Below are 15,587 nucleotides of genomic sequence, written 5' to 3'. Positions count from 1 at the left end.
TCCCCGCCTCTCTCTCCCCGCCTCTCTCTCCCCGCCTCTCTCTCCCCGTCTCTCTCCCCGTCTCTCTCCCCGCCTCTCTCACCTAATTGCAGCACAGTGGTGCAGCTGGTAGAGCCGCTGCCTCACAGCACCGGTCCTAGGTTTGATCCTGACGTCGGGTGCTGTCTATGCGGAGTTTGCACGTTCGCCCTGTGACCACGTGGGATTGCGCCGGTTTCCACCCAAATCCCAAAGACGTGCGGGTTTGTGGGTTAATTGTCCCAGTGTGTCGGGAGTGGATGTGAAAGTGGGATAACTAGAACTAGAGTGAACGGGTGATGGATGGTCGCCGTGGACTCGTTGGGCCGAAGGGCCTTTTCCATGTTGTCTCAATCAATGCTCTCTCCCATTGCCACCTCTATTCCTGTCGCCCACATCCCCCTTCTCATTGTCTCTCCTCTTCCCTTCATCTTATTCTCCGTTGCCTCTCTCGGTTTGTTTTGAGTCTGTTGCGTACCCCAACCTCGTTAATCTTGCTATCTAAATTATTCCAGTGGTAACGTGGTCCAGTAAATCCCACCACCGGTGAAACGCTATCAGTTGTAATTCTGTTAGACCCTACACTCACTGTATTCCTCCCGTATTGCCATTCATACTCTTTTCCCAACTCCCAGTCATAAGTTCATGTGATAGGAGCAGAATTAGACCATTCGGCCCATGATCTATCTCTCCCTCTTAACCCCATAGTGTCATAGAGTGATACAGCGTGGAAACAGGCCTGTTGGCCCAACCTGCCCACACTGGCCAACATGTCCCAGCTACACTAGTATCACCTGCCCATATCCCTCCAAACCTGTCTGATGTACCTGTCTAACTGTTTCTTAAACCTTGGGATAGTCCAAGCGTCAACTACCTCCTCTGGCAGCTCGTTCCATACACCCACCACCTTTGTGTGTAAAAGTTACACCTCAGATTCCTATTAAATCTTTCCCCCTTCACTTTAAACCTATGTCCTCTGGTACTCGACTCCCTCACACTGGGCAAGAGACTCTACCACATTCTCCTGCCTTCTCCCCATAACCCCTGTCACATCCTTACAATGATCCTCTGACAATGTTTCCTTGAGATTTTTGTTCCTGACTTGTTGATGTGTTTCTGACGTTGAGGTGCTGGTGTATTTCCAGGTAAAACGGTGTACACCTGCATGCTGAATAGTCGAGGCGGGGCAGAGAGCGATCTTACTGTGAGCCGCATCGAGTCCTCTCCACAAGGATCATCTCTCACTCCTACCTTCGAAGGTAATCAGCTGAAGGTCATCAGCCGGGTCAGAATAAAATGTAGTTTAGTTTAGTTTAGTGAGGAGTCAGTATAAGGAAGCTCCATTGAAGGGTGGCGCAAGGGTACAGCAGGTAGTTCTGCTGCCGCAGGGGTCTAAAGACGGGGTTCAATATTGATTTCAGGTGCTTGAGAGATACAGCGTGGAAACAGGCCCTTCGGCCCACCGAGTCTGGGCCGACCAGCGATCCCCACCCCGGATCCCCAGCTCCTCCAAACCCTGCAGTGTTGATGATCTGAGCAGCACGGTGGTGCAGCGGTAGAGTTGCTGCCTTACAACGCCAGGGACCCGGGTTCGATCCCGACAACGGGTGCTGTCTGTGTGGAGTTTGTACGTCCTCCCCGTGACCTGCGTGGGTTTTATCCGACATCGTCGGTTTCTTCCCACAGTCCAAAGACGTACAGGTTTGTAGGTTAATTGACTTGGTATGAATGTAAAATTGTCCCTAGTGTGTGTAGGATAGTGTTAATGTGCGGGGATCGCTGGTCGGCACGGACTCGGTGGGCCGAAGAGCCTGTTTCCGCGCTGTTTCTCCAAACTAAACAGATTTTTTTGTGCATCTTGAGTGAGGATCTAATTGCCTCAGATGCGAGGTTGCACCAGCTAAGGCTTCATTAACCAAACTCAGAAGTAAGAGTGTAGGAAGGAACTGCACATTCTGGTTTATACCAAAGACAGACACAAAGTGCTCGACTAACTCAGCGGGTCAGGCAACATCTCTGGAGAAAAATGATGGGTGACATTTTGGGCCAGGACCCTTCTTCAGACTGAAAGTAGAGGGGAGGGAACTGGAGGTAAGAATATGCCAGAAGATAGCAGGGCCGGCAATAGACTTGATGGGCCGAATGGCCTAATTCCGCCTCTATAATCTATGAACACCAACAGCAGGGATGGGACAGGTGATATGCAGAGTAAAGCTTCCTGTAGCAAACCCTTCTGGGGCAGTGCTAGCGTAGATTGGGTAGAGATTGTGGGAGTTAAGGCTGATGTAGGATTCTGGTCACAGCTCTGGTCTGGGGCCTGGTCATTAATATTGAGACAGTGAAACGGTGACTGCAGATCAGACAATTGTACAAATGATATTTTCTCGTCTTGGCCCTTCTGGATCATCAAGGGAATTAAATTTTCTTTCACCATGAGTAGTCTGTTTGCGCCGCGCTAACTCAATTGCCTGGTCTCGGCCTCGAGGGCTGTACCTTTCCTTGTGCTTCTCGTGATATTTTATCTTTTTAAAGAGCCGGGAGTGGGAGTAATTCGATTGCAGTGACATTGCAGCTGAAGTGTGTTTAATCTGAGCACCAACGTAATTAGATTGTAGCAAGGTCTGGCTGTGGGCCTTGTCTCAGCCTGAGTGCCAGTCATCACCTGCTGTCTGCATGCACTGGGCAATGGGTGACACACACACACACACACACACACACACACACACACACACACACACACACACACACACACACACACACACACACACACACACACACACACACACACACACACACACACACACACACACACACACACACACACACACACACAAGGCTGCAGTAACTCAGCGGGTCAGGCATCAACCCTGAACAAAAGGAATAGGTGACGTTTCGGGTCGAGACCCGAGGGAGTTAGATGTGGCCCTTGTGGCTAAAGGGATCAGGGGGTATGGAGAGAAGGCAGGTACAGGATACTGAGTTGGATGATCAGCCATGATCATATTGAATGGCGGTGCAAGCTCGAAGGGCCGAATTGCCTACTCATGCACCTATTTTCTATGTTTCTATGTTTCTTCATCAGACTGAAGAAGGGGCTCGAGCCGAAACGTCACCCATTTCTTCTCTCCAGAGAAGCTGGAGTTACTCCAGCATTTTGTGTCTATCTTCGGTTTAAACCAGCATCTGCAGTTCCTTCCTACACTGTTCCCTGATCCTATTCCTTTATTCATGACATGAAAACATTTCATTCCAGAATTTCAGGCAGAAGATCCAGATCCAGGGATATTTTCTTCCCAGCTGCGATCAGGCAACTGAACCATCCTTCGACAACTAGAGAGGGGTCCTGAGCTACAACCTAGCTCATTGGGGACTCTCAGACGATCTTTAATCGGACTTTATCTTGCACTATTTAGGGTGGTGAACCTGTGGAATTCATTGGCACAGACGGTTGTGGAGTACAGTTCCTTTGTTGCCACGCTGTGAGAACGGAGAGGATGAGAAGGAGTTTCTTCCCAGAGACATTAGGACTGTAAACTCCTATCTCCCCAGGGACTAACTTTACTGGACCACTCGTCCTTTTTCTTCCCTCCCACAAATATGTAATATGTGAATATGTGATTCTGTTCCATTCTGTTTGTAATTTATTAAAAAAAATTTTTTTTTTGCACAATTCGCGAGCATCGGCACTCTTCATTTCACTGCACATCTCGTATGCGTATGTGAGGAATATACTTGACCACTGCCCTGTTCCAATGCAGGTGATGGCTACTACCTGGCAGTGGGAGGGGGAGTGGCGCAGCACAACCTGTCCCACATCACCTCCGTACTCCAGGACCGCCGGCTGAACTGCCGGCTGCTCGACTGCTCGGCGGAGATGGGGATGATCAGCGTGCAGGGACCCCTGAGGTGAGTGAGGACCTCTTCCCGGTGGGCAGCCGGCGGGGGAGGGGACGGGGGGTGGCGTGGGAGTTGGGCAGAGGGCAGGCGCCGGGTGAGTGGAGGGCGCGGGGATAGGCTGGGCGAGGTCGAGAGGGTGAGTGGAGTCCAGGATCATCTGAACCCAGAGAGGAGGCACAAAGGCAAGGGGGCACTTCCTAGGACATAGGGAATGGAACATTGGGCATAGGGCATAGAACATAGGATGTAGAACATTGGACATAGAAAATAGGACTTAGAACATAGAACATAGAACAAAGCAGGCTTCTTCCCGGCGGCTGTCACTCTACTCAACAACGTACCTCGGTGACTGCCAATCACCCCCCACCCCCCGGACACTTATTATCACTTATTATTATTTATTCAAATCATTTGCTATGTCGCTCTTCCAGGGAGATGCTAAATGCATTTCGTTGTCTCTGTACTGTACACTGACAATGACAATGACAATTAAAATTGAATCTGAATCTGAATCTGATCTGAATCTGATATTGGACATTGGGCATTGGGCATTGGGCATAGACTTTGGATATAAGACATAGAACAGTACAAAGCAGGAACGGACCCTTCAGCCCACAATATTGGTGCTGTCCATGATGCCTTTAAACTGATCCCATTTGCCTGTACATGATCCATACCCCTCTAACCCCTGCACTTCCACGTGCCTATCTAAAAGCCTCAAACTCCACTATCATATCTGCCACCACCACCGCCTTGGCAGCAATGCGTTCTAGACCCCCATCACTCTCTGTGTAAAAAAAGATCGCCCCGCGTATCTCCATGGCACTTCATGCCCACTAGGTGGACATTTCCACCCATGGCGAAAAGCCCAGTCAACTGTTTGTTAGAGAGGGCATTTGGTGGTAGGTGGCTCGATGGGAAGGGGGTGGGTTAGTTCAGGGAAGTGCAGTGCGAGGGTCTGGAATTTGGAGTTAATGGGAGGTCATGTGGGGAAAGTGGAGGACTGGCTGGGACCTCCGGGTGGACAACAATTGGGATGATGAACAGGGTCTTATTGCAAGAGTGGGCAGGGGGGTGGGCGTAGAGTGGGCTGGGGTGCTGGGGTTTTATGCCCTGTCTACTTGCTTGGGCTGCGGGTGAATGGGAGGGCATGTTTGATGGAGGTGTTGGGGCAGGAGGCGAGTCTGGGTTGGGGATGGTCTCTCTCTTCTCCAGGCCCGTGTCGTGACCTTCCCTCCATTGCCCCACAGTCGCACGGTTCTGCAGGATGTTCTCGACGTGGACCTTAGCAACAAGGCTTTTCCCTTCTCCACTCACCAGGTGGTGAAAGCCGCTGGCCATTGGGTAAGTCACACCTGTACACGTGGGGTAGATACAGTAACATTCCAATATTAGACCATGCAGTGTGGAATCAGCATGGTCTATTATTGACCATGCTGACCAACATGCATCTACAATAGTCCCACCTGCCTGCGTTTAGCACGTATCCCTCTAACCCCCTTCTATCCATGTACAGTATTTGTGCAAAGGTCTCAAACATTATCATACAAGTCATAAGTTATAGTCATACAGTATGGAAACAGGCCCTTCGGCCCAACTTACCCATGCCAATCAACATGCCCCATCAACACTAGTCCCACCTCCCTGTGTTTGACCCAAATCCTTCTAAATCTATCTTGTCCATGTACCTGTCCAAATGTTTTTTAAACATTGTGATGGCATCTGCCTCAACTACCTCCTCCGGCAGCTCGTTCCATACACCTCTGTGTAATAAAGTTGCCCCTCAGGTTCCTATTAAATATTTCCCCCCTCACTTTAAACCTAACAGTGTGGACACAGGCCCTTTTGCCCACCGGGTCCGCACCAACCAGCGATCCCATCTACCCTACACACTAGGGACAATTTACAGAACCCAGTTAACTTACACACCTGCACATCTTTGCAATGTGGGAGGGAACTGGAGCACCTGGAGAGCACCCACCCGGTCACGGGGAGAACATGCAAACTCCACACAGGCAGCATCTGCAGTCAGGATGGAACTCGGGTCTCTGGCGCTGTGAGGCAGCAGCTCTACCTCTGCGCCACAGGGCAACCCCTAGAACAGGTTGAATTTCTCTCTTTCAAAGGGCTGACACAGGTGTTGACACCAAATGGCTGTAAGGACACATAAGTCAATAGACAATAGACAATAGGTGCAGGAGTAAGCCATTCGGCCCTTCGAGCCAGCACCACCATTCAATGTGATCATGGCTGATCATTCCCAATCAGTACCCCATTCCTGCCTTCTCCCCATATCCCCTCACTCCGCTATTTTTAAGAGCCCTATCTAGCTCTCTCTTGAAAGCATCCAGAGAACCTGCCTCCACCGCCCTCTGAGGCAGAGAATTCCACAGACTCACCACTCTGTGAGAAAAAGTGTTTCCTCGTCTCCGTTCTAAATGGCTCGCACCTTATTCTTAAACTGTGGCCCCTGGTTCTGGACTCCCCCAACATCGGGAACATGTTTCCTGCCTCTAGCGTGTCCAAACCCTTAACAATCTGAAGAAGGGTTTCGGCCCGAAACATTGCCTATTTCCTTCGCTCCATAGATGCTGCTGCACCCGCTGAGTTTCTCCAACTTTTTTGTGTACCTTCGACTTTCCAGCATCTGCAGTTCCTTCTTGAACACCTTAACAATCTTATATGTTTCAATGAGATATCCTCTCATCCTTCTAAACTCCAGAGTGTACAAGCCCAGCCGCTCCATTCTCTCAGTATATGAGAGTCCCGCCATCCCAGGAATAAACCTTGTAGTCCATAAAGCTCCTGCTAATCCTGGCCAGGCGCTGCCCAGAATGTCTATTGACACAAGCCCGTGTTTTGGAAGGTGCGGGCGATGAGACTGTCGTTTGTCGGCGAGATGGGCTGGGAGCTGCACGTGCCGAGGGACGCCTGTGTGCCCGTTCACCGCGCGGTCATGCAGTCCGGCGCCAAGTTTGGGATCGCCAACGCTGGTTACAGAGCCATAGACTCGCTCAGCATCGAGAAAGGTAAATGTACGGAGGTGTGATGCAGCCACATTTAGTTTAGTTTAAAGATACAGCACAGAATCAGGCCCTTCAGCCCACCAGCGATCTCCGTACACTAACACTATCCTACACACACTAGGGACAATTTGCAATCTTTACCGAAGCCAATTAGCCTACAGATCTGTACGTCTTTGGAGTGTGGGAGGAAACCGGAGGAACCCGGAGTAAACCCGTGCGGTCACGTGGAGAACGTGCAAACTCCGTACAGACAGCACCCGTAGTCAGGATGGAACCCGGGTCTCTGGCAATGTAAGGCAGCGACTCTACCGCTGCGCCACCGTGCTGCCCATCGTTGACCTGTTAATGGGCGAGGATTACCTTGCCCTCGCTTCCCGTCCATCCCGGATTCTGTTTCCAATATCTGGATGCATAGGAGGAGTGTGAATCGGACACCGACAGTGTGCGGGAGATCCGTGATCCACCGGAAGCGGCCCTTTGGCCTACTGCGCCGGTACTGACCATGAAACCAATTTGAACCACACAGCTGAGAGCATCATTCATGGGCGTTTCAATGAGGTGGTCAAACCCAAGGTAGAGACAGCAGGTAGTTGGGTGACCAGCACAGCGGTAGAGTCGCTACCTTGTAACGTGAGAGGCACTGGTTCGATCCTGACCACGGGCGGAGTTTGTACGTTCTCCCCGTGACCTGCGTGGGTTTTGTTCCGGGATCTCCAGTGTACTCCCACACTCCAAAGATGTACAGGTTTACAGGCTAAATTGGCTTTGTAAAATTGTAAATTGTGCCTAGTGTGTAGGATAGCGTTAGTGTCCGGAGTGATCGCTGGCCGGCACGTACTCGCTGGGCTGAAGGGCCTGTTTCGGCGCTGTACCTCTAAAGTTTAAAGACAACCCAAAACGGCAAGGTTTAGTATTTCAGTATTAACTTTATTGTCATTTCACCGAGTACTTGCATACACAGAAGAAACGAAAAATAGTTTCTCATTAGTTTTGTCAGTGCAGTTAATAAAAACAGAAATAACCTAAACATTATCATATCTAAAAAAGACCTAAAATTGAATTAAAAACAGACATTCAAACCGAACAGTGACTTTACCTTGACAGGTGTCTAGCTGTCAAAGTTTGGGCAAGGTTAGATATGGGGTGTATGCGTATGGGGAGGGGACACAGTCCGTTAACCAATTTTATTACGAACGGAAGAAGCTGTTTAGCATCCTGCCGGTTCTGCAACTGATACTCCTGTACCTCCTCCCAGATGGCGGAATGGAGAAGATGTGGTGGGATGGGTGGTAAGGGTCCTTAATGATGGAGATTCCCCTGTGGCCATTCAATTCACTAGCAAGTATAACATTTTGGACGCAGTTGGTGGGAGATGCCTTTTTGTGGCACCATGTCTGGCTCTGATGCATAACACTGTGGGGAGCTGTGGTTATAGGAGACTCAATAATCAGAAGGGCAGACAGGAGGTTGTGACAGGCAGGCCACAAATGAATTACGAGGATGGTTTGTTGCCTCTTGGGTGCCTCTGTCAAGGATGTTTCTGAATGATTATAGAAAATTTAAAGGGGGGAGGATGAGCAGTCAGAAGTCATTGTACATTTTTGTACCAACTACATAGGTAAAATAGAATGAAGTGCTTCAGACTAAATGTAGGAAGTTATAAGTTCAAAAGTTCTAGGAGCAGGCCTAACAGATGAAGTAAATGTACTCAGGGCATAAATTGGAAAAAGGGACTGGGATGTTATAGCTATTACTGAAACATGGTTGAAAGAGGGTTTACGACTGGCAGCTTAATATTTGGGGGAAAGAGGTGGAGGTAAGAGAGGGAGAAGATGAGGAGGAATTTCTTTCATCAGAAGGTGGTGACTGGAATTCATTGCCACAGAAAGCTGTGGAGGCCAAGTCAATGGATATTTTAAAGGCGGAGATTGACAGATTCTTGATTAGTACAGGTGTCAGGGGTCATGGGGTGAAGGCAGGAGAATGGGGCTAAGAGGGAAAGATAGATCAGCCATGATTGAATGGCGGAGTAGACTCGATGGGCCGAATGGCCTAATTCTGCTGCTATAACCTATGAGGAGGGGTGAGTACCGTTTCTGATTAGGGACAACATTAGATGTGGGTTATTTTGATAGATCCTTTGTCTGCGTTGCATCTCCCCCTCCCAAGGTAGTTGGGGTGTGAGGTGCAGACACTTGAAGCTGTTTGTCGTGTTGCCGTTGCAGGGTACAGACACTGGCACGCTGACCTGCGATCTGACGACACTCCTCTGGAGGCCGGCCTCGCCTTCACTTGCAAACTAAAGTCCAAGATCCCGTTTCTTGGCCGAGAGGCTCTGGAGGTGCAGAAGGCACAGGGACTGTTCAAACGCTTGATGTGCTTCACCATCGACCAGTAAGTTTCTGATTCACTGCTGACTCACATGTAGGGACTGAGCTAAAGCACAGAGTGCTGGAGTAACTCAGCGGGTCAGGCAGCATCCCTGGAGAACATGGATAGGCGATAGAAGATGGAGAGGTGATAGTAGGTGTATCCGTGACAGAACATGGATAGGCGATGGAGATAGCACATGACTAGGCATTGGAGATAGAACATGACTAGGTGATGGAAGATGGATAGCTCGTGTTTCTGGTCCTTGCCCCTGGTCTTCTCCAGTAACAACTCCTACACCAGTCCCTGTTCTTCTGTAATCACCTCTTATTAGCCGAATCTCTGTCACTGGCCTCCACTTTGTATTGGTCATTTTGGGCTGGGGCTGGTAGTGGACCTTAATGGTGGCACGGAGATGCTGGAGAAACTCTGCTGGTCAAGTAGCATCTGCGGAGGCTTGGACAGGTGGGTTTCAGGTCGGGGAGCATCGTCTGACCAGTGTGAAGAATGGTCGCAAACCGACACATCGCCTAACATCTGAAGAAAGGTCCCGATCCGAAACGTCATCCGTCCAATCCCTCCAGAGATCCTGCCTGACCTACTGAGGTACTCCAGCACTTTGTGTTTTGCTCAGGATCCCAGCATCTGCAGTTCCTTGTGTCTCAACCTGGATTTAATGTCTACAGCAAGCTGTGGCCAGAGTACGATGAGAGGCAGATTTCCGTTCCTGCCCAGGTGATATTTCCTACATTTTAATGGGTGTATAACACAGAATGTGTTTTTCTTTATGCACGATTGGACATTCTTTTAGGAAGGAGATGAGGAGGAATTTCTTAAGTCAGAGGGTGGTGAATCTGTGGAATTCTTTGCCACAGAGGCTGTGGAGGCAAAGTCAGTGGATTTTTTTACGGCAGAGATAGATAGATTCTTGATTAGTACGGGTGTCAGAGATTATGGGGAGAAGGCAGGGGAGTGGGGTTAGGAGGGAGCAATAGATCAGCCATGATTGAATGGCGGAGTAGACTTGATGGGCCGAATGGCCTAATTCTGCTCCTATCACTTTATGACCTTATGATTGTTGCCCTGCAGGAAGGTGCCCTTGTTTGGCCTGGAAGTGATCTGGAGGAACGGCAAGGTGGTCGGACTGGTCCGGAGGGCAGATTTTGCATTCACGCTCAATAAATCCGTAGCTTACGGTTACATCAGGGATCCAGAGGGGGCAGTGGTGAGTACAAGTAAAATGGACTCTAGAGCATTTGACAGAACTCCCTTATCCTCAGCTTTGTACACATTTTAATTACCATAGAACTAAATAATTTATCTTATCCTTTGTTGGATTCTTTAAAAATAACTTTTAAATTAGATTAATTGGACTTTCCAAATAGCCCTGGAAATGTCATGCTTAGTAGTATTTAGTTTAGAGATACAGCGCGGAAACAGGCCCTTCGGCCCACCGGGTCCGCGCCGACCAGCGATCCCCGCACATTAACACTACCCTACACCCACTCGGGACACAATTTTTACATTTACAGCAAGCCAATTAACCTACAAATCTGTACGTCTTTGGAGTGCGGGAGGAAACCGAAGATCTCGGAGAAATCCCACGCAGGTCACGGGGAGAACGTACAAACACCGTACAGGCAGCGCCCGTAGTCAGGATGGACCCAGGTCTCCAGCGCTGCATTCGCTGCAACTCTACCAGTTACGGCAGTCACGGTGGCGCAGCGGTAGAGTTGCTGCCTTACAGCAAAATGCAGTGCCAGAGACCCAGGTTTGATCCCGACTACGGGTGCTTCTATATGGAGTTTGTACGTTCTCCCTGTGACCTGCGTGGGTTTTCTCCGAGATCTTCGGTTTCCGTCCACACACCAAAGACGTACAGGTTTGTAGGTTAATTGGCTTGATAAAAATGTAAAATTGTCCAAGTTGGCGATATGCAGAGTACTGCCCTGCCGACTACAAAATTCAGAAGGTTCTGAAGGTATTATGTCACCCCTGATGACTCATATTGGATTAGCAGATCTTCCCTCAGTTATATAGATTCACGCCAGTGTCTTCAATGCTGACGAAGCTGCCTGCTTTCCTTAACAAGAGTCTTGGTGCTATATCGGGGACCAAGATGATTTCTCAACTACCCCACCATTAAGATGAATTATATTCACCAATCTTGCGTTACTTCAACCACAGCTGAAAATCCGATGCATGACTTTCTCACCTATCTACTCAACCATTTCATGTCAGCCTCTTCCCTTGCATTTTCCCTACACTTGTGGTCATTCAAAATTCTTCTGGCCATGCTAAGCCTCGGGCAGTATGGTCTTCCTCTGCCTGAAGCTCACTGACTAGCATCAGCTCCTGAATTTTAGCTGCAAGGGTGCAGAGAAGATCCACGTGGATGTTGCCAGGAGTCAAGGTGAGAGGGGAAAGATTTAATAGGAAGGCGAGGGGCAACTTTTCCACACTTTTGCAACGAGCTGAGGGAGTAGTCGAGGCTGGGACTATTACAGCATTTAAAAGACACTTGGACAGGTACATGGAAAGGAAAGGTTTAGAGGGAGATAGACACAAACTGCTGGAGTAACACAGCGGGACAGGCAGCATCTCTGGAGAGAAGGAATGGGTGATGTTTCGGGCCGAGACCCTTCTACAGACTTAGAGGGACATGGATCAAACATGGGCAAATGCGATTAGCTTAGGCAGGGCTTCTTGTTCGATGTGGATGACTTGGGCCGAAGGGCCCGTTTCCATGCTGTGTGGGCCTATGATCTCAATGTTAATAATGTGCGTCCCTCTTCCTATTCGGGACCTCCCTTCCTTGCTATCTCTGCAGTCTCCATCAGGTCTCCTGCAAATGTTGTCTTCCTTTAATTCTGACCTCTTGCATGTCTGCTCTTTGCAACAATCCACCATTTCTGGCCCTCCCGTCAGCTGTCGGAGATGACTGAGAGTGCAGTTCATGGTTTCTCCGCACAGTTCCCGAGTCTCCGTCTCACTCTCTCTCCCTCTCTCTCTAATTAGGTGACCACGGACTTTGTGAAGCAGGGCGAGTACTCGCTGGAGAGGATGGGAGTCTCCTACCCGGCCAAGGTCCACCTCAAATCACCCTTCGATCCAAGCAACAAGCGAGTGAAGGGGATCTACGATTGAGGATCTGGGAAACGAAAGCTGCCTTGAGCCCAGTGTCTGGCAAAAATGCAACCAGGAATATGCTGTCATTCCCATTGACTTTCAATTGAGGGTCATTTGATGCAACTCTGCAATATTGAGTAGCAATGTTACAAAATTTTGAGATTTAAAAAATCAAGTCTTTAATTTATCCCATCAGATAAAGCATAAAAAGAAGTTTAATTTGACACCTAATTCACTTTCATATCTTCAGTATTAAAAAGGTTATGGCCATTTTCATACTCGGAAATTGGCACCTTGTTCCCTATTGCTTTTTCATTGACTTAACACAAAAGCTGTGATCGAGAACATTTAAAAGCCCATAACTTTCTTAAAATTTAAGAGAACTGAAAGAAATTTTCAGTTATTATAGATTGAAGCATTCTGAAACAAATATGAAACAATCTTACTTGGATGACTTGAAATTAAAGCATATATTTAGTTAGTTACCTAATTGTAGCTAATTACAAAATTCAATTACTAGATCTAAACATCTATCCATTTCTTAAGAATAGATTAACATTTTTAAATAGCCCAAGTGTCCAAATAACATTCACACAAGAATTCAGAATAGAACATAATTTTAAAATCTCATTGTCATGGATTTATAGGCCAAATGGAAGGAATTTAATGTTTAATACCTGTAAATTAATGGCCATTTAAATCAACTTGCGAGTGGGTTTTACTGGAACGGGACCATTTAGAACGTTGAGGTTGCGGTGAATTTATACCCCCATATCGGCAGCAAATACACTGCCGGTTCTTCGGGGGGGAAAATCACCGTTTCGCAACTTAAAATGTGAATTAAATACATCTTAAGAAACACTTTTATACATAAAAATAAACTACTTTATTTTAGCTGGTCCTCCATAAAATCCGTCCCAGTTGTTGGCATTGACGGCTTCAGAAGCTGATTTTAAAATCATTCCAGCGATTAATTTGTCGGGTGAATTTTTTTTTAAAACACACAGAACGGCCGTAGGAACGATTCTTTAGCAACATCTTGCACTCCAACAAATATAATTCAGGACCAGGTCGGGAAAAAACCCTGTTTTAACCACGCCCCCCCCCAAACACGCCAAAATCGCGCACACGGCCAGTGGCAGAATTGCAGCGCCGCTAAAGGTAAGTTTTGTAACATACCTATATTTAGTGAAGAATTCAAATCCAGTGTTATAGGTTCCAGAGTTGCCTGGTGTTTTTAATATTTGATTCAATCAAAGGAGATTTTACAGTTTTTATAATCAAAGTTTTAAAGATTTCAATTTTGCACCAATACTGAAAATGTTGTATAACCCTAGCCAGCATGCAATGATGTCTTGGGTGGGCGTTGGTGAATGGGAAGAGGGGGGTTTACGAGGCATTCGATGGTGGTTGGATATAAGGCATAGAGCATCTATTTCGGAAAGAGGCCCTTCAGCCCAACTTGTCTGTGCTGACCAAACTAGTCCCATAAGCCGGCCTGGTGGCCTCCTCCAGATGTACACAAAGTGCTGGGGTACCTCAGCGGGTCAGGCAGCATCTCTGGATAAAAAAGGATGGTCGGGTTGCACGGTGGTAGAGTTGCTGACTTGCAGCGCCAGAGACCCGGGTTGGGACCTGTCTGTACAGAGTTTGTGACCAGGATCTCCGGTTTCCTCCCACACTCCAGACACACATCCATGTATGTAGGTTAAATGGCTTGGTATTCTTGTAAATTGTCCCTGTTGTGGAGTGTGTGAGGAAACCAAAGATCTCGGAGTAAACCCAAGCAGATCACGGGGGGAACGTACAAACTCCGTACAGACAGCTCCTGTAGTCGGGATCGAACCTGGGCCTCTGGGGCTGCGATCGCTGTAAGGCAGCAACTCTACCGCTGCACCACCGTGGCTGGCAGGCACACGAACCTGTAGGTGATGGAGGGTTATTGACTGTGTGCATGCAGATGGTATTAGATTAAATCGGCCTCCATGGTCAGCACAGATGTGGTGGGTCGAAGGGGCTGTTGTGGCCGTGATGCTAAATCAATCTGCCTGTGAATGAGGGAGTTTATTCCTCCCGTGATCGTGTTCCGGGGGCAACATGCAACGATGGATGTCCCTAGTCAGGCCCTTAGAGTGGCGTGACTCATGCCCAGTCCATCGACTGGTTCAGCATAACCAGTGTCCCCAGTGTGGTGACAAAATTGTTCTAAATTCAGCACAAAATAATCACCTGTATGCGTACAGTCATGAATAATGGGTAAACAGATAAAAGTTGTGTGTTCTTTAACAAGTAATAAACGGAGAAATGGAAACCATGGTCTGGATCGATGTCACACATGCGCCAACTTTATTTGCAGAACAGCGGCTCCGCGATTACGTCTTTCCCTGATTCCGGGTTGCGTGCTCCGAAGGTAATCCCTGGCCTCAGGTTGTGATCTTGCCTCAGGAGTGGAAGTTTGGAATTTGAACCCCACTCCTTGGTCCATGGCAAGAACAAGAAGGCAGATTATTATCTGAATGGTGTCAGATTAGGAAAAGGGGAGGTGCAACGAGACCACGGTGTCCTTCTACATCAGTCACAAAGTAAGCATGCAGGTACAGCCAGCAGTGAAGAAAGCCAATGGCATGTTGGCCTTCATAGCAAAAGGATTTGAGTTTAAGAGCAAGGATGTCCTACTGCAGTTGTACAAGGGCCCTGGTGAGACCACACCATGCAGTTTTGGTCTCCTAATTTGAGGAAGGACATTGTTGTTATTGAGGGAGTGCAGCGTAGGTTCACTAGGTTAATTCCCGGGATGGCAGGGCTGACATATGATGAAAGAATGGATCGACTGAGCTTATCTTCACTGGAATTTAGAAGAATGAAAGGGGATTTTATAGAAACATACAATTCTGAAGGGATTGGACAGGCTAGATGCAGGAAAAATGTTCCCGATGTTGGGGGTGTCTAAAACCAGGGGTCACAGTTTAAGCATAAGGGGTAGATGAGGAAAAACTTTTCACCCAGACAGTTGTGAATCTGTGGAATTCTCTGCCACAGAAGGCAGTGGAGGCCAATTCACTGGATGTTTTCAAGAGAGAATTTGATACAACTATTGGAGCTAACGGAATCAAGGGATATGGGGAGAAAGCATGAATGGGGTACAGA

At 48.1% G+C, this 15,587-nt stretch overlaps 1 protein-coding gene across 1 annotated transcript in view; it reads left to right on the top strand.

Moving 5' to 3' along the window:
- Positions 1-12,710, top strand: part of sardh (sarcosine dehydrogenase) — a 51,742-nt gene extending 39,032 nt beyond the window's left edge. The window contains exons 14-20 of the mRNA XM_033049412.1: positions 1,146-1,277; positions 3,777-3,924; positions 5,166-5,259; positions 6,782-6,944; positions 9,167-9,335; positions 10,401-10,536; positions 12,330-12,710. Of these exons, the coding sequence (XP_032905303.1) occupies positions 1,146-1,277; positions 3,777-3,924; positions 5,166-5,259; positions 6,782-6,944; positions 9,167-9,335; positions 10,401-10,536; positions 12,330-12,458 (971 nt within the window). The 3' untranslated portion in view covers positions 12,459-12,710. The remainder of the gene's footprint in view (positions 1-1,145; positions 1,278-3,776; positions 3,925-5,165; positions 5,260-6,781; positions 6,945-9,166; positions 9,336-10,400; positions 10,537-12,329) is intronic.
- The last annotated feature ends 2,877 nt before the right edge of the window (positions 12,711-15,587 follow it).

This window comes from Amblyraja radiata, chromosome 32 (assembly GCF_010909765.2).
Source record: "Amblyraja radiata isolate CabotCenter1 chromosome 32, sAmbRad1.1.pri, whole genome shotgun sequence".
Lineage (NCBI taxonomy): Eukaryota > Metazoa > Chordata > Chondrichthyes > Rajiformes > Rajidae > Amblyraja > Amblyraja radiata.
This window is presented reverse-complemented; position numbering and strand designations above follow the sequence as displayed.